The sequence below is a fragment of the Brachyistius frenatus genome, unplaced genomic scaffold, assembly GCF_029030835.1.
Source record: "Brachyistius frenatus isolate BFR_SWC_R1_liver_20210118 unplaced genomic scaffold, ASM2903083v1 Contig_14, whole genome shotgun sequence".
NCBI lineage: Eukaryota > Metazoa > Chordata > Actinopteri > Embiotocidae > Brachyistius > Brachyistius frenatus.
The window spans coordinates 4906140-4926292 of record NW_027210613.1 but is presented as its reverse complement, the minus strand read 5'-3'; the positions used below and the strand labels follow the sequence as shown (position 1 = coordinate 4926292).

Below are 20153 nucleotides of genomic sequence, written 5' to 3'. Positions count from 1 at the left end.
GAGAAGGGCAGGACAGAGCTAGAGGGGGATTTCAGCTATTACTAAGGGAAGAGAAATACACAGTGAGGTGTTTAACTGAGGGTTTACATCTACTGCAATACAATACTTCAACCACAAGGCCTTGGGCTGCCTTCAGGAATACAATACAGCTCTGACAAAATACTGACTAGTTCTCTTGTGTTTTTTACACACCACCACTTTCAAATCCCACTTTCATATAACATAACATAGATTAAAACATAGCCTACAGTACATTCAGATGAATGAACAGCCAACACTGTCTGAGCTTTAAGCAGAACACAGCTTTAAGCAAAGAGCTAGAAAATTAATCTACAGAGGATGTACAGTGATTAGCTCGTGTGCTGGAACATTGAGCAGAAGATAATCTTCATTTGCAGTTGACTTATATCCACTGTATTATCGATTTCACATTAAAAACAAGTCAATAGAAGGAGAAATATGGTAACAGCTGTTTCCATGGATGTCTGCAGGCTTCATCTTTTAACTAGATGCTGCAAAAACCCAGAACAGGCACCGTTGGTAACAATGAGGAAATTGGAAAGTAAAATAAAATATTCCTAATGATGAAGAGTTTCATAAAGATGTTACAGAAATTTAAGTATTTTTGAAAATCTGGAAATATGAATAGTGACTAAATTTGGACTCGACAAACTTTTAAGCGCCAAAACAATTATACCATGAACAATAATGTTTTTTTTTTTTTTTTTAAATAATCTCTGTAAACAATGAAGAAAAAAATGTAAAGAACTTCTTAAATGTAAGAATTTGCTGCTTTTCCCTTTATAACATCATTGTAGTTGAATATCTGTTGAATTATCTGTTGTTGGTGACACAAAACAAGCTGTTTAAATCATCATGTTCGGCTGAGAATTTGTGGTGGGCCCTCTTCACTGTTGTGTGACATTGTATTGACTGAATGATTACTGTAAGTGGTAATGAAAATATTCTATAGTCACAAAGAGTCCCTATAGGTCAAACTATACACTGGTTCTTTTGAGATAAAAACATCAGATTGGATTGGATTTAAGACATCGATTATCCCTGCTGAACTTTGGCACAGTGGTGAGTGGGGGATGAAAAAACATGGAGGTAGGGAAAGAGACAGAGGGAGTGGATGAAGTAATCTGGATTGTTGGAAAAGAAGAGGAGGATGAGGGTGGGAAAGCTGAACGAATAGAGAGCAGAGGTGATCTGTGTCTGTAATCTGGCCGAGTAGAGAGAAAAATATAGAGATTTACTGCAAAAGACCTGCCTCGCACCACAGGAGGGATTGAGACCAAGAAAAAGAAAAAAAAACTGAGACATGCAGTAGGCAGAGTTGATAAAGGAGGATTATATCTTCATAAAAGAGGTGTCTAATCCTCCCTGGTCGAAAGACAGCACGCAGATATAAACCAGATGCCGAGCCAGTTGAATAAACGGATCCGAAACCTGTGACTCACAACACTGGAAACACACTGTATGATGTCATATGAAACAGGGTCAGCTGGAATGTTCTTTCCCCCACTAAAACTATAAATCAGTTTTCAAGCAAACAACCAATCAACTTAACATCTCTGTGAGCATCTTATTGACTGGAGAGCACACAGCTATCTGAAGAGCAAGTGTTGCGTATTTACATGACCTGGTACAAGATATGATGTAATGTGATATCATGACTCGAGGAAAATACTGCTGAGTGATACTTTCTCTAATCAAGAGGTTTCATCAGTCAAGATTTGTAGGTAGTAGTTTCCATCTAAGGTCACAGACCCATTTGATTTTGTGAATCTGTGCTTTAGTCAGCGTGTGGTCACTTGAGGATATTAAATTTCATTACTGCCAATGAGGGCCCACTGGTGTTGAAAGTTGCTGACACAGGAAAGTCGGTTAATTACATTTTGCGTGAATGAATAATCATCGGAGAATGAACAGAGTATATTAAAAAGCTTGATCTAAAGCTGTCTCTGCTGAGCGAAATTCATCCCGATCAAGATCATGTGATATGGTCAAAGAGCTGTATGAAGATCCAAAATAAACCTTGAAACCCTTAAAGCAAAGTGATTTGTGCAGTAACCACTTATTTGCAATACTTATATGCAAAGAGATGTCTATAAACTAGGATTGCTTCCACTGGTGAAAATCTGATAGGGATGCACTGGGTTTGAGGTTTACTGTGTGTCCATACAGTTTCTGGAAACAGGCAGACCCAGCTCACTGAGTTACCAACAGTAGCACAAGTCTGATGTTAAATTTGATAATGGAAGGAGTGATAGACTCAGTTTGGCATCGCTGGCAGTTTCAGTGAACATCTGCATTGTGTTACTGCACTGCTGGTTTTCATGTGGTAGTGGTGACGATGCTGGTAAAGATGATGACAGATGTTTCATTGCTGGTGACGGTGCTAACAGTGGCCATCTGCTCTCCATTATGGCCCCGCAGTTTAAAAAAAGGTTGTCAATTCACTGTGCAATTGCACTATAACCAGGTGCACACAGAGTTATGACTTAAGCCTAAATCTACTCTTTGTATCATCAGTGAAAACAATCACACGTGTGCAAACATACACGATAATTCAAAGATGTGCTCAGCTGGGAAAATATCTACAAGAGGGTACACAAATTATTGCTATTCAGTGAAACTTCATAATACAAACTTAAGAAACTAATACCTTTAGCCATATTCAGCAATAACAACACATTTTTAGTAAATAACAGAGATTCAAAGGACTAAAGCTGCTCTCTATTAATATTTATTTAGATACATATTAGGACAGATTGAAATCACGATGTAGTAAAAGTCACTTGAGACAACAAGTTAACGGATATCTGGAGTCTGCTGTGTCCCTCAGGTTTTTTAGCACAGCGTTTTAGCTCATTGTTTTGGTTTTGATTGTGACAGCTTACAGCTCTCAAATCGTCTGTACACTAGAATTACTGAAAAATGAGTGAACATGCATTTACCAGCTAATGAGCCAAAAAAGTTCTCTCCTAAGTTGTGGGGACCCAAACTGAGTAAAAAGGAGAGTGAATACTTCATGGACAGAAACATGACTCTAAATTACAGCTACAAAATCTTTTGTAACATGTTATGTCATATCAACTTCATAGAGTTCAGTACGTCAGTGTGGTGTTCAGACCTTCTTCTTTTCAGTAAACTAGTACAGGTTTAAAGAATCAAAATTTCTGGAGTTGTATTGTGTCATTAATTTAAATTTAGATAACTCACATTTTTTTGGAGATTGTCTACTGTTTATCATTGTAATTCCACCATAAAAAAAGAACGGTAAACTCCGATGACTGTACAAGCAGACTTAAAACGCAACTGCTGCTCTTACCTTGGTGGGAATGCGTGCTGTCAGGAGGTAGGCTCGATGAGACGCGAGAGCCTAAGAGGGAACAGACAGAATAATGAGTGTGTAGCTGTAAATATATACTCTAGCTGTAAATATACTCTCTGAACAACACAAACAAGGAAATGACAAAGAGCACAGAGAAGTGCTCCACTGACTCATCAAGATGAAAGGACTTGTGACTCTGAAACATCTCAGTCGGTACAAAAAGAGAGAAACAAACAAAGAGGAATAAGAAAGATTCCTCTCTACTTAAAACATAAAACAGACAATCATTTCAGAAGCATTTAAAGAAGTGTTTGGCCTTAATTAGCACAACACACTAACATACATATTACATGTGGGAAATTAGGCTTTGTTTTTATTGGAACTCCCCTTGTCGTAGTGATGCCATGGTAGTTCACTGTGTATTTCTTGATTTTGTGTTTGTGTTGCTCCTGCATGCTGAGCAAACTGGGAAGCAGCAGCTGCTGGTTATTGTAGCACATGACGAGGACTGAGCTTGCTTTTGTTGCCGCTCTGTGGGAGAAAAGTCCCGGCTCAAGGAGGCATAACTGGAGAACATAAACTTGACATTCCTAACCAGACAAACGTTAACAAAGGTTATTTGTCTGGTTTACTGAGATGGATGCCACAGAATGTGATATTGTTATAAAGCTGATTTGAACAACTCGCATGACTCCACGTGTGTCAACACTGAAAAAGACGCAACTTTAGGAAAGATTCCAGTGTTGCTCACATTGACCCATCTGAACTTTAAACTTCTTGATGATTATATTCAAAAATGTGGTTTTCCTCTTGTTCTTTCAGTTAAATGTTTGAGCTTCACTGTGCTGTGATGAATGTGCACAGTTATAAGTACTGTTTTCTACTGAAAGGGGAACGTTTCTCTGTGCTCATTGAAAATCTGATTTTGAGCAGTGGGCATAGAGAAGAATTTGTGACATCACAAATAGCCTTTAAGCCAATCCTGGTCCAACATTCAATTTACACAAGCCTGATTTGGAATTCAAAATGTTAAAATGTGCTATTCTATTCAAAATGAAAAAAAGATCAACGCCTAATAGAAAGTGATATTAAATATAAACGCGTGTTTATGACACTATTTTCTCCTGTCAAACAAAATAACCCAACGCACCAACGGCTGACCTTTAAGACATTAAGGGGACACTTCCACCTTTTTTCGGAGAAAACATCCAGCAAAGTTGGTCAGCAAAGGCACACACCAGGAAAGGCGGCAACTAATAATTGTTTTACATTAGCACCTCATCTACCAATTATCTTTAGATTCGTCATTAAATCGATTGGTCCCTAAAATTTTTTAAAACATTGACAAATCAATTGACCCTATGGCAGAGCAGTTTGGTCAAATAATGGATGAGATAAAATACCCTGAGCATTTGGTTTGACTCCAGGCTGGTCCTTTGTTTTATGTCATTCCTCTGCTGTCTTTAATTTCCTGTTTATTTGAATAAAGCAAAAGCTATTTTTTTCACAACTACTTAATTTTTTTGCTAAAAGATCTTCGAGCCATGCTGATTGCATATAAGAATACTCAATAAATATATTAGTCAAATATATATATAAAAGGATTCATAATCTTGGTGTTTAGAGGACAGCTCAAAGCCTCTTTCACCTGTTGGGTTTGGAATGCTACACCAAAAAGATGGAGCTTTGAGGCTGATGAGAGGGAGCAGAAAAAAAGATCAGAAGAGAGAGAGGATTGGAGAGAAGGTTCAAAAGCAGAAGAGAAAATAAAGTAGTTCAAAGGAAGGAAGAAGAGAGGGGAGAGCACAGCATATTAACAAGTCTCAGATAAACATTGGCTTGAAGGGCAGAGAGGGAAAAAAAGACATAAAAAAGAGGTGAGGAGAGAACACACGGGCAAACTGGATTAAGGAAAGTCGAGAAACCGTCGCAATCTTTTTACAGCATGTGAAAAGAGAAACAGAGGGATGAGAGACGGGGGTAAAAGGGATGACAGTGTTTCCAAGCCTTCTGTGGCTCATCTCCACGGGCAGCGTTTGTGTGGTTTGATGTGATGGAGACAGACAGGCAGGCCTGTATGGCCAAAGATAACCTCTTCGAAAGAGCACCAGTCACCACTGCTACGCCCAGCTCTCCGTCTCTCTTTCTCAGTCTCATTTCTGTAATGTAGCTCTCATTTACATACCGTGTGCATCCAGCTATGATGATGGAATACATTTTGTAGTTTCACTTTAAAAGTCTTACGAGTTTCTTAAGGATCATTTTGGTTAGTTCCTACAAAATCATCCTTTAAGCTGTGATGGATACATACAATTGGCAATTTGAGTAATAATTTTACAGTTTGAGTTTGTTTTATCTTGTAAATAAGTTTGGCTCAGTTTGGGATTTGTTAAAGGGGCTCTCCGCTGACTTGACACATTTGGTAAAGTTTACTCATAAAATAATTTAGCCGGTGCAACAGCTGGAAAATATCCAATATAAAAATAAGAGGAACTTTCCAAAATAAAAAAAATAAAAATAAAAAAAATGTGTTGAACTTACTAGGGTTGTTTTTTAGGGACTAAATGCCAGAATGTCTTGACCTCTGCAGCACAGATGGGACCATTATTTGTTTAACAGCTTTTTGAGAGTTATCCAACTTTATGCACGGGTCAAGATAAATTACTGGAATTACTCTTTAAAAGCTGTACTTTTATCGGGCTCCCCTTTTCCCCCCCCCCCCCCCCCCCCCCCCCCCCCCCCCCCCCCCCCCCCCCCCCCCCCCCCCCCCCCCCCCCCCCCCCCCCCCCCCCCCCCCCCCCCCCCCCCCCCCCCCCCCCCCCCCCCCCCCCCCCCCCCCCCCCCCCCCCCCCCCCCCCCCCCCCCCCCCCCCCCCCCCCCCCCCCCCCCCCCCCCCCCCCCCCCCCCCCCCCCCCCCCCCCCCCCCCCCCCCCCCCCCCCCCCCCCCCCCCCCCCCCCCCCCCCCCCCCCCCCCCCCCCCCCCCCCCCCCCCCCCCCCCCCCCCCCCCCCCCCCCCCCCCCCCCCCCCCCCCCCCCCCCCCCCCCCTGCCTGGTCATTTTTTTTTTTTTAGCAATGTTGTTAATCAATATTATACAAAATGTTATATGTAGCCAAAACTAACTGAGTTGCAACAATTAGGTAATTCATTGACTAGTTGATCAACAGAAAACAAATGAAGTGTTTATGAACCAATTAACTATTCTAAGTCATTTATTGATGACAAAAAGCTCAAATTCTTTGACTCCAGCTTCTTGTGATTATTTTATGCTTCCTTTAGAACTCCATGATAATAAATCGAATATCTTTTGATTGTGGACTGTTGGTCGGGACAAAAGCAAGACATTTTTGGCTGCACCTTGGGCTTTGTGAAACATTGGTCACCATTTTTCAATATTTCTAACATTTTAAAGACCAGCTAATGGATTAATCAAGAAAATAACCAATTTGTCAACAATTAAATGAATGTTTATTTGGGGCCCTAAACTGATGATCCAACCTTCGGAAATAAAGTCCCACCAGGTATTGCCGTAGATCTCGCTGACTGTGAGTAGAAGAGAAATAAACTGAGCACTGAGGATTTGTCTTCTATGTCAGTCTTAGTTGACAGGATTTTAAAGCATTCACTACTTAAATAATCAATTACATGAATGCATTAAAGCAGTACAGTAGACGGCCAGATAAAAAGGTCACACCGCTGAGACTTTCTGCTAAAATGAATTCAGTGCTCTTCATGTCTTGTTAAAACAGTTTTGAATACTCTAATCTAAGTTTTCACAGCCTCTTGGATTTTCATTTAGTTTCCCCCCTCCCATCCTCCACCCTGTCGATGCATGACTGCCCTCTGCCCTCTCCCAGTGCACCGCTCTCTCCATCTGCCCTTTTGAGCGGACAAAAGCAGAATTCCCCATGACCCCCCTTCTCCTCTGCAACTTGCCCTCTACCTCGCTCTGTCTTTACTCTCTATCTTAAATGGATTTAAGCCCTGAGCCTTCCCACCAGCCAGTGATTTCACAGCGACCACCATAGCGCCTTCAGCTCCACTCAGCCAACCAGATGGCAGCAGCATTGGAGCATGTTTACCAGAGCAGAGAGAGCATCTGCTATTATTCTCTCTCTCTCTCACTGTAATACACACACACACACACACACACACACACACACACACACACACACACACACACACACACACACACACACACACACACACACACACACACACACACACACAAACATCCATACGCAGACTGGTGGCTCACATGCAAGACCACTGCCACAAGCTCTAAAGCAACATTTGTCTTCTTGGCCTGCAACACGAGCCAGACACACACACTTACACACACTAAGTGCATGAGAAAGAAAGTTGACAAGGTCTTGAACCCCATTAAAAGGTTAGCAATAAAGGCACAGGTCTAACTCTGTGTGTGTGTGTGTGTGTGTGTGTGTGTGTGTGTGTGTGTGTGTGTGTGTGTGTGTGTGTGTGTGTGTGTGTGTGTGTGTGTGTATCTGCTGTGTAGTCCATTCACAGTTATATCATTCCCAGATTATCTTTTTTTTTCTGTCAAACCCCCTCTCTCCATGTATCCACATGTGTAAAGCCACACGTGCACACTTACACACATTTATGTTGCTATGGCAACAGCTAGCCATGCATTTGTGAATACACACACTGATAGACACTCACGCATGAAAGTAGCACACTGGAGAGCCAAACCCTGCTCAAGAATGTCAATGAGTTTTCAGCCCCTTAAACAACATTCATGCTGGACTACAGTAACACTGAGTCTCTGTAGGAAACGAAGCACCGCAGAGAAGTGTTTTCATCCGCACTCATTCAGCTGTGGCAGCACTCAACCACAGGAAATCTACCCCCACCCAAAATGCTTTTATTCATCCATCATGTCTTGGGGTGCATTCACGCTCAATTATATCTTCCTGTCCCACGAGTTCACATCTATTCTTTTAGTTTGGCTTTGTTTGGTTAGGAGCCATTTCTCCTCTCTACTCTGGTGGCATCACCAGAAATGCTTATTACAAATGCATCACGTGTTTCACTTCCACAGCCGATTCATCTTCTCGGAAATGCAGCCATTAAAAAAACAAAACAAGCATTTGCAGTGTTCTTAGTTCTTTACAGCTGATTAGCTTATTTTAGGACCAAGAGAAACAGAGGGAAACTGCTTGGACGGCTACATTAAAAGGTTAAAAACAACACTTTAAAGTTCAAACACCTGCAATATCTAGTTTGTCTAATCCATTCAAAACCTACAAGTTTTCTTTTTTTTTTATAGTGGGTTATGAGCTCCAGTACCACTGGACAGAGGCAAGCTAGTGTTCATGCTAAGCTACTCCATGTGTGAATTAGATTTTTTTTTTTTTTTTTTAAAGAAAAGAAAAAAAGGATGAATTTGAGGCTTTTATTGTCAGTTGATTCAGAAAACCATTATAATATTTTCGAGTTCTAACTTCAAAAATGTGGCTTGCTGTTTTATACAATTATGATATGAGAGGCCCATGTGGTCAAATCACCTTAGCCTCTGGGATATTGTAAGTGTCATTTCCCGTGATTTTTTTTTTTAAATCTTAAAGAGAATAAATCAACAAGAGATTAATCAAGAAGGACAGAGAGTTGCAATTGTAGAAATGTAACTCACAACTATCATCCTTCTTCATTAACGTACCCAAAGCTATGTGAGTATAGTGTATTTTTTTTTTATTTTTTTTTTAGGAAATGAGGGCCAAAATCTTTATTAACCAGTATTATCATACAAAAAAAAAAAAGAAAAGCAGCAACATTTTACATTTCAGAAGCTGGAAACAGAAAACTGTGATTTGAATTTGAATAACCATCAATGATCAACATTTTTGGCATTGGACAAATGTGTTCAAGTAATTGTTGCAGTTTGAAATGAAAATCAGGTTGCAGCCATAAAATGAACAGACTAGTGGAAAACACACTGACACGATTCCATTCATCCCCTCACTCCACTGCTGACACAGAGTCCTTGTTACATAACTAATGCCAGTATGTCCTTCACGTGGATGTGTGTCTATGGCTAGTATTAATGAGTCATGATGCGTTGGCCGCAAACTCAAACTGTCAACAGCACAGTAGAGGCGAGTATTTTTAGGGCTGTGCAGAAAAAAGGGAGAGAGAGAGAGCACATGCAGAGCTCAGCCACTGAGAGGAGCAGAGTGGACACCAGAGAGAGGGAGAGAAGGAGAGTGGAGGCAGAAGAGCAAAGCAAGTGAGATGACTTAATAGATTGTAAGTGCTGTTTTGCTGATAAGGAGCCAAGATTTAAATCCAATCATAGGGAGGAGGTCTTTAATGAATGGAAGTGTTTAAAAACTGTTTCATCTCTGTCAGGACTGATGCTGCTGGGATGACTCTCTCTTAGCTTTTCGTAAACTGAAATCAATCAGCTCAGCCTGAATTCAATGCAGTGAATTTCTCTCCCTATCTTATCCTGCACTTCCTTGCTTTTCCTATTTTTTCTTCCATAATTCCTTCATGTCATCATGCTTTTTTGGCCCCATGCTCTCTCACTTTATTTTTTAACAGAAGGTTCTAGATGGTTAAAAAAAAAAAAGGGACCATGATGCTCCCTTTTTAAATGATATGAACTATTTTTGTGACACTTCGATGAGAAATGGATGATAATTGTATAATCGAACCGTCACTGCACAGCATTTTTGTAAAGCAGAAATCCATTCTGTGGAAGAAAAACAATTCCCAGGCTTTGTTTCACCTCCTGCATGCTTGCCCTCTCTGTCTTCCTTATCTGGAATCCAAAGCCACATAGCATCCTCCATAAAGAGATGTATGTTGTACATGAGGAACAACACACACACACACACACACACACACACACCACACACACACACACACACACACACACACACACACACGCACACGCACACGCACACGCACGCACGCTTCACTTTTATCCTGGAATAATCAGGGATGATGTAACTCAGTGTAAGAGAGGAGCAAGACTCTCCAGGCTGCTGATTATTGGGTTAGCATAAAGCAGCAATTATACAGGACAGAACCGGTGTCAGTATCGTCTGTGAAGTGTAGAGGTCTTCACACATCTCAGGTCCACATTATCCCATCGGGTCGGGTGGGGTCTTTGGTCCAAATGTTTCCGAGTGTATGATGTCGTAATCACCACAGGAGGAAGTATTTTAGGAAATCATTAGCCGATTAAATAATGGCCGGCGAATACTTATTTTGGGGAATTTTGTTTCATAGATGTTAAATTGGGAAAGATAGAAAGTAAAGTTTTCTGTCTGGGTTCGAAAATGTTTTATTGATGGTGCAGAAGAGATAATTAAGACTTTCACTTTGCATTTAAACTAATTCTTTTTGGAGTTAGTTGCTATGACTTTACATGGGTTCTCTCTCTTTGACCGTGACAGCTTGGTAACTTCATTATGCTCCTGTCAGTGTTGCTCTTCTCTTTCTTTTAAGGTCTGTTCAGGGTGTCTGCATTTTGAATTAGCTCTAATCATCCCACTTTTCCTTCGAATCGTGTCTCTCTTTTATCCTGTCTTGCCTAAAAACTCATCTTAGTTCATCAAAACTTTATATGAATTCATGGTTTTGAGGAAGATTTTCTGGTATGTCCCAAAGTTCTTTCTCTCGTTAACTCTAACATTTTAGACCTGTGAAGACCTCTAGAGCATGGCAGTGATAAAACTAGTGGCACCTCTTGAGCACTCATTCATTGAGTTACTGAATTAGTTTATGGTATGGCCACACAAGTGTTGTATACATGCCTTTTTGGCTGGACCACAACATGCACGCCCATGTCTGTCACTGAGTGAGTCAGGGACTGAGTGATAAAGTCACACCATTGGTTGGCCGAATGCTGCAACTTCCTCTATCCAGTTCAAATGTTAGGACATACATGGTAAAAGGGTTTTGACCTTGTCTTGTTTGCACGTAATACAATTCCTGACACAGGTTAGTTGACCCCAGTGATACAATGTTACATTTAAACCAATCTCTTGCATAAACTTAGCCTTCAAATCTTCAAAACATCTTAAAAAAACGACCTTGAACCTTTAATTTAGACTTGGTTAATCACTTCAGCTGCAGAGAGAACACACTCTTCTGTTTCCCTGCCACCATGTGCATGCAGTGGGAATTGGCTCTGAAACCTGCATTGATAGAGTGGGATTAGAGAGAAGGAGACCTGATTGGACTGACACAGGAGAAATCACTGATGGGATTTACTGTGAGGCCAACTTGAACCCAAACTGGCTCCAGAAAAGAGTCTCCTCACCGCTCCAAACTCAGGCACAGAAATCATTTGTTTTACAATACACTGATTCTCTGCTGCGAAGACAAACTGCTGACAGTGCAGCTGAGGTCTGGTCCTGTAACGTCTGCAGACTCACACTGCGCCAAACCCACAGCACAATGCGAGTATGTTGTACTCTTTCAAAGTACAGCATGGTTCAATGAGACAACAGCTAACATGATGTGTAGTCAGGACAGCAACCCGAGAAGTAAAGACATTCCCTCGCCTTTAAATATGTAGCATCATTTATAGCACTTATGGGAATAACAAAAAAAAAAAACGTATTGTTTAGGTTGCACAAATGCTTAATAATTCACCACTTCTTTTGGAAAGGGTCCTCAGACAGACAAGCTACAAATTACTTCGTCAGGATAATTCCATATCCTTCTGCACTGAACCAAGGAGAGAATTGAAAGAGAGACATCAATTTTCTTTTATTACTGCCCTGCTCATCATTATGTGTTTTACTGCTGGAGAGATGAGCGTGGTGAGGAACAAAGGCAGCTGACAGTGGTACTTCCTGAACAGATTTGATTGGCTGGTTTCATCAGACCACAGCTGCTGTGAGGTGAGGCATCAATAACTGTGGTGTCTGGTTACGTCACATTTAATTCTCTATTTTCAATTTGTTTTGTTGTTACTGCTACTGCATTTATTTATTTTTTTTGTCAGAATACGAACTGTCATCTTAAATGCACAATGTGTTGAATAATGAATGAGAGGCGATATAAGCTTGAGAAATGGAAACGTATCAGAGCACTTTAGAACCAATAAAAATTCCACACATCTGATAATCTGTTTTCAGACTAAAAACAGACCCATTTTTTCTGTAATTGTGTACCATTTATTGCACATTATCTCTGCATGCTGCCTGTGTGCCTGACAAGCTTAAAATGTTCAGTCAACCTCCTCAACATGTCTGACTACACAACTACTGAGACTGACAGAGCATTGCCTTTTCAGATTAGGATTATATTCCAGGTTCCAGGTCCAGGCTAGAAATCAGGTTGTTGTTTTTTTTAACCTGGACTCTGGTGGGAGTAAAGGGGGTTTCCTCACAGAACAGTAACACCCTCTATGAGCCTTGTGCATGTTACAGAGATAAGGAATACTCACACGGGTTCATTCATTCATCAGCATGCCAGCCAGACACAATGGGGAGGAGGTGCTGGTGTGTGTGTGTGTGTGTGTGTGTGTGTGTGTGTGTGTGTGTGTGTGTGTGTGTGTGTGTGTGTGTGTGTGTGTGTGTGTGTGTAGCTATGTGATTGTGAGCCAAGGTTTCTGGGTAAATAGGATATTACTGCAGACCACAGGGATAAAAGAGCAGGATAGAAAGAAACAGAGCGTGGCGGTGGAGAGAGCATCATTTTTTACAACTCAAGTCAAAAATAAATTCAAAGTGGGGAACCTCCTCAGACTGGCATACAGTGCTTTGTTAAGGGGAGAGAGAGACACACTGTACACGTGTGAGACGGTGGTGAGAGAGGGAAAAAAAAAAAGGGAATGACAGAGACAAAGGCAGAGCACTGAGGGGGAGGAGGGAGAGGAGTTTCGGTCTGGGCTGGTGTTGGCATTACCCATGGTGTCCCTCTGGAGTGGCAGTCTGCACTAAAACACATACACATACACATACAAACACATACTCAGCGTGCGGTGCACTAATGACTGATCACATTTATATTTATATCTTAAACTGCAGTGAAGTAAAGGTTATCTCAAGATGATGTTATCAAGGTAAAAATTATGAAAAGAAGACGTGGATGATGTAAGATTAATTCTGGGTTTCCTTGTTAGGACCCTAATGGGACCATTCAGAGGAACCGAAAGCAGAATTGGGAAAGTACACCACCGAACAGACATCAAATGTTCTGTTTTAAGTAATAGTTTAAACATTGTTGTAAATATGCATTTTTCATCCCTGTGGCATTCGATAAAAAAAAATCAATACCATTGTCATATCTGTCCATTATGGACACAGCCAGTGAGTTTAGCTTAGCACAAAGACTGGAAACAGGAGGACATTGTCCTACACTGTCCAATGGTATTAAAATCTACTGGCCAGTACCTTGAAACCTCAGTAATCAACCTGTCCTGCTCTTTTTTCCCAGTCTTTGTGTTTACCAGCTGCAGCGTTACATTTAATGGACAGTTTCGACAATTAACGATCTTCTCATCTAACTCTTACAAAGCGAATAATCATAAGAATTCCACAAAATTATAATAGAAAAACAAAGTATTGCTTGAAGAATAAAGACAAAACTCATACTGGGAAATAGAAAAAGAAGATGCTGCAACTTTCACCCATTTCTGCTCAGCATTGCCGAGGAAATGTATTCTACTTCATTGAGTTAGGGTCATAAAACATCGATATTCAGTCCAACATACTGCTGATCTGTCAGAATCCACACTCAGGATGAACACACCCACATCTGGAAACATGGACACGCCTGACTGCAGACAAAGACCAAGAACATAGTGACTATAGGGAGAGTATACAGTGCCTAACGTGTGTGTGTGTGTGTGTGTGTGTGTGTGTGTGTGTGTGTGTGTGTGTGTGTGTGTGTGTGTGTGTGTGTGTGTGTGTGTGTGTGTGTGTGTGTGTGTGTGTGTGTGTGTGTGTGTGTGTGTGTGTGTGTGTGTGTTATAATGACAAAAAATGTAATAAATATCAATCATCCCTGGAATAAAGTCCAGTGAAATAAAACAACAGAGAAATAGGCATGAAGGTTAGATGTCTGCAGACGATAAAAACAGTAATGTGACATCAACTGCAAGGACGCCATAAAAACCAACCATGCAGCAGAAGAATATGACAGTGCTGGTAGACAAGTTACAACAGTTGTTTTGCTGAAAAGTAGCTGCATGTGTGCAAAATGTGGCAGAATCCTGGAAGTCAGAGAACTGTCCAATATCATACACGTGCTTTAATTTCCATCTGATCTTAGTTGTTTAATCAAACCTCATCGTCCGAGCAGTCATACAGTCATCAGACAGGCAATGAAAGAGACAAGTAAGACATTCTTTTAACAAAAAAAACATCACATTGATTAGACCCAATTGTTTAGTGGCTGTTTACTATGACATGCTGTACAAATGTCATTACCATCCAATCAATGCTGACTGTTGCTGTGACCCACAAACCCCATTCAATTGTAGTCAGCGAGAGCCAGCCAGCTGTCTCTGTATCAGCCAGGCTGCTGCATTTTAACACCTAACAGACACTTTTACCACAGTAGGGACCAGAATATGCTGATTATCAAAACAGGAATATATAAACTGATGTCATCAAAATGGAAATAGAAAGACAGGAAGTAACAAGATCTAATTTGGCTCATGTGATCTTGAGGTTGAAATCAGACATATTGGAAAGCAATAGTGCAAAATTATAAAAAACAAACCCATCGAGTCAATGACCTGAGGCGGGGTCAATTATATTACTAAGACTGTCTGAGTGACAATGACCCTGACCTATAAGATAATAAAGATGAATGACTAGGGGCGGGGCTTGCGTGGGACCAGGCTGTGTGGCTGGTTGATATCTCTCCAGGGAGGTTTAGTAGGGCACTGTGGGCTGGAGATATGCAATAACAAAATCCCCATTGAGCCTGGTGAGGAGTAATACTACACAGAGATAGACCAGATATTCAGCCTGGGAAAGAACTGACTGTAGGTCAGGGGATGTTTTGTCTTTCGCTGTCTCACACACGATGCAGCTATAGTTCCAACTTTTTCATGTCTTAGTGTTGTTATGCTGTGTATCCTTATGGAATTGTAGCCATGCTTTTCTACATGCTTGAATGTTTAGTATATTCACAGAAGGTTTAGTGCTTTGTTAGTTGCATATTCGCCAGCTTGATTTCCTGGTTTTGCTAGCTTGTTTTAAACATGTGTAAAGACAAAATGTTGATATTTTTATATTTTTGAGCTTGCATAACATTTATTTTGTGCAAAATTGTGTTAATTAGAAGGTACGTTTGTGGAAGTAAATGTGTGGCTGAGTTGGCATGTAGCTACAGCAGTGATGCTGCAGTGTACAGCTGAGACCATGTTGGCTCATGGAGCATTTTACTTATTTACGCTGTGAGAATTTGATTTACCTTTTTGTAATATCAGTGCACACGATGCAAAATTAATGCTGTATTTCTCTACAATTTGCTTTGCACTCAGTAGCTAAAAGCCCATCTGGTCGCTTTTCCACTACACAATAGAAAACAGAGTTTGACCCACACACACGCTGAGAACCAACTCCATGCACACTGACTCCTCCTTAACCCAGCCATTTAGCTGAGTCTGTTCCAGCACTTTACATGAACCACTCATAAAGAGACTGAGAAAAAAACCTGTGATAGCACGGTGCAGATGTATAGTGTGCTAAAATTAGACTCCCTGACTAGAACCTAAACTGAATTCTGCATTCACTCTTTTCTGAAAGGCTGTTCTGGTTGAATTAGTGTTTTGGTCTCTTTGATCCTATTTAAATAAGGGAGGAGATATCACATTGCCGTATATAATGAGAGGCAAAGAAGTGTAGCTAAGGAGATTATTTCCAGCTGGGAACACAAAGGCTTAAATACATCTAAAACTTTGATCTGTGTTTAGTAAAGAACTGAGTCATTTCTTATGTCTTCAAGCTGGACTGAACTAACCCTCACAAATGTTTACTGTGCTTATGTTTGTATGTTTCCTCTCCCACATTGCAGGTGAAGTGAGTGAGGTGAGATTGCTCATAGGTGTGACTGCATGTGAAAAGATACAAGGGTAGCAAATTAAATTCGGATCCAAAAATCACATCCAAAAACACAACTGCATCTTTGCCTCTAAAATGTTTAGGATTTGCTGTTTTGTTTCCATCTCACTTAGCTAAACCCTTCTCCACTGTGCTGCGCCAGTGCTGGAGGATGGTCAGACTGTACCCATATTAAGTTCTTAATCAGAGAAAAAAAACTGCCTCACTTGTGTGTACTCCTTTAAGCCAATCACAATTATCGTGGGCGGTGCTAAACTCATGATGCAGCAATGGTGCTCTCTGCAAAATGGTAAATAGTAAGTAAGCAAGTTTATTCAATATAGCACCTTTCACAAAATGCTTCACAACAGAAATAACAGCAGAATACAACAATATTAAAAGCAACCTACAATCACAGTACACAACAACAGACCACTGAAACAAAAGCACTAGCTATCAAGAGGTGAGACAAAGGACCATCTGAAAAGATATGTCTTAAGAGGTAACTGACGCTGGCGAACGTAGATCGAGTGGAAAAGCGTTCCACAGAGTTGGAGCAACTGTTTCAAAAGCGTGATCACCTTTAGTTTTCAAACGGGTGCGCAGGACAGCCAGTACGCCCAGATCAGAAGACCTTAGTGACCTACTGGTGGTATAATGTTGGAGCAGGTCAATTATATATTCCGGGGTCTGACCATGGAGGGCTCTATAAGTAACAACAAGGATTTTAAACTGGATCCTGAACCTGATGGGCAATCAGTGAAGGGAGGATAAAATGGGCGTGACGTGAGTCATAAACACCAAGGTTTCTAAGGTTGGACTGAACGGCTGAGGTAAGGGATCCAATACACCGAGATGCCTTAGTGGCTACACTGTCTGAAGCTAAGATCAGGACCTCAGTTTTGTCTGCATTAAGCTGTAGGAAGTTGTCAGCCATTTGTGCAATAGGTCCAGTTTGTCTTTTGTCCGTCTCATCAGGTTTAAAGGACGTGTACGTCATCATGCATAACAGTGATATGAGATTCCTTTGAACTGCTTTTTAATTTGGCCGAGAGGGAGCATATACAGTGTAAATAAAATGGGACCCAGGACAGAGCCCTGAGGCACACCACAGGACAGAGCTCGTGTCAGGGGGGATCTCGTTTGGCAGAACATTTGCACGTGAGGAGGCGAGACCTGGCAAAGAAATGACTACTGTAAGTCCCCACAAATAACTTTCGCGAAAATACCGCGAAAACTTTCCATTTTCAGTGTTTAGGTTGCTAGCTCAGAGATTGTTGTTGTTGTTTATTATTGTGACAGGGGTTTTGGAAATGGTAAAACAGGTAGAGGAGGATGAAGAGAATATTGACAGAAAAAGTCGGCTAATAACCACAATCTACATCCAGTAAGTCAGACTAGTGTTTTATATAACTGTAAATCTTGCATGGACTATGTTTTATCTCCTGTATTCATACCAGTTTTGAGTAAACCTAAATTGTTCAACTTTAAAGTAAAAATTATTTTTTTCCTTTTCCTTTTCAATGTGACCCTTTTCAGCATCAAAGTCTAAATTGTCATTTAAAAATTCTTTCATGAATTTAATTAGAAGAGACTCATCCATTTGACCAAACACAAACCACAGAAGACAACTCTATAGTGGACTACATAGTACCTGCAGTGTGTCCTCAGCAGGGACATTGTGACCCGTTTGACACATTTTCTCTGCCTGGTTAGCTCTGAATGTCACCCTAATTATGTTAATTATCAGCACAGCATAATGATAGAAAACACAGAGGACCTCAAAGCAGGGTTAACTATTTAATAGACACAAGGATGACATGCTTCACAACATTATAACTGTTTGAACTCGCACTGAACCTCGAGTTAAAGGACAAAGAACAGTATTTCTATGTTCGTGTCCACTCAACCAGTCAAAGTTTCAAAATGATTCCCGACCTCAGAAATGACCAACGAGCTAAAAATAGATTTATTTAGGCAGGAAAGACCCCTGTGGTCACTGTGGTTTTTGTCAGACTCAGCTCTGACCACACATCTCAAAATACAAACACCCAGTGAATGACTTGAGAGGGAAAAACAGAACATCATGCATCATGATTCATAAAGTTGACTAAAACTAAGAAAACAAACAGATAAAAAAATAATTTCTCTCAGCAAAATGGTAAACATGTTCAACATGATATAAATTTGCATATAAAAAAAAAATCCCAATAATACACTGGATTGTAGGTCTTTAAAAGCTAAACAGCTTCCATTTTCCCACTGCCCCTAATGACAGACCTTGAGGTTAAAGAAAAGGGAGGGACGGGGAAAAGACAAGTTGGACAGGATTTCTGGGGTCAGAGATATATCTGTGATTTCCTTCCTGCGAGAGTTTTTCAGTCTGCAACTGTTACACTTCTTTCTCATCCCCTCTGCCCTTTACAGTACGTTTTCCTTGCCCATTTTGCTCTCCCGCCCTCCCTCCGTCCCTCCCTCTCCCCTCCTCTTCCCCGGGGTGTGTTTGATAGACTGATGTTATTATCTCTACCTCCTTCTTCCCCCCGTCTTCAAAGGAGGGAGGGGAGGTGACTGTATCTATCAAGCTTTAGTGTGCCTGAGAGACGCCTGGGGCGCTGTAGTGCAGCACTCCCCAGCCTGTGCAAAGGAGGAAAGCCTCGTGTGTCTTTGACAGACAAGCAAATTGATACAGGAAATTACCATATCCCTTCCTTCATTATCTGTGCACACTGTAGACAGATGCTTTGTAAATCAACTCTGTAGTGTGTGGCTGCAGGAAGCTGGCATGGAAAATATAATGTCCAAGAAAAACATCAAAACTGGGCTGTAAGTCTCAGTGGGAGATCGATAGCTTGTGAGCAGATTTCCAATGATTTATAGCTGGAAATGGGACAAATATGTGCATAGGTTTAAACTACATCTTATATTAATAGTAAGACAACTGCTCATTATTCATTATATAGTAGTCCATCGGCGGTTTAGAGATTGAATGTCACACCCACAGGTTCAACTCAGCCTCAGGAAGCAGACGGCAGAATTAGTCAGTCCATTATATTCGTCACTTTTTTTTTATCTCCTATTAGTCACAAAGAGAGCAGTGCTGCTGACAGACTTCTCAAACTCCTCATTTCATTGGTCTCTTTGTTGTTCTGCCATCTTTTATAATGCGTATTTCACTGGGACTGTGTTAACCAATTCATTTAACTTTGCCATAATGTAACATGTGTAATATATATATAATGTATATAAAGATATAAGACTTGGGAGACAATTTTCTTCAAAGAAAGGTTGACATCAATATTAATATACATTGAATCCTACACTTCCCAAAATGCAACTGGATAGATGCATTGGATCAACCTTAAGTGACTAAACTCCAATGCCGGTTTTCTATTAAAAAAAATGTTTAAGCCCAAGCTAAAATTTAAAAAAAAAAAAAATCTGTTGACATCTTCAGGGTTACTTTTTTATTTTGGAAACCCTCCTCCAGAGCTGCTGTTGTTCAACTCACGGTGATCTTCATGTGTAAAATCAGTGGTGGCCCTTGTAACTTTTTTTTGCTGCTTCCTGTTTGCACACTTCTCAGAAACTTGCTATTTGATTACAACATCTGATCTCCAAACAATCTGTAAATATATTGTTCTTTCATCATGTCCAACATTAGCTACAATAACTCTCACAGGTTACAGCTCCATGACATGTTTGTTATCTCTCCGAGCCACTTCCTCCATAATCAGTCTCTGAAGTTCTGCTTTTCTGCAGACAAACAAACATAGG

At 40.7% G+C, this 20153-nt stretch overlaps 1 protein-coding gene across 2 annotated transcripts in view; it reads right to left on the bottom strand.

Annotated features, from left to right (window-relative positions):
- Window positions 1-20153, bottom strand: part of LOC138617877 (F-actin-uncapping protein LRRC16A-like) — a 66165-nt gene that overhangs the window by 37800 nt on the left and 8212 nt on the right. For both annotated transcript variants that reach the window (XM_069693208.1, XM_069693209.1), the window contains exon 3: window positions 3338-3388. In XM_069693208.1, the coding sequence (XP_069549309.1) occupies window positions 3338-3388 (51 nt within the window). The remainder of the gene's footprint in view (window positions 1-3337; window positions 3389-20153) is intronic.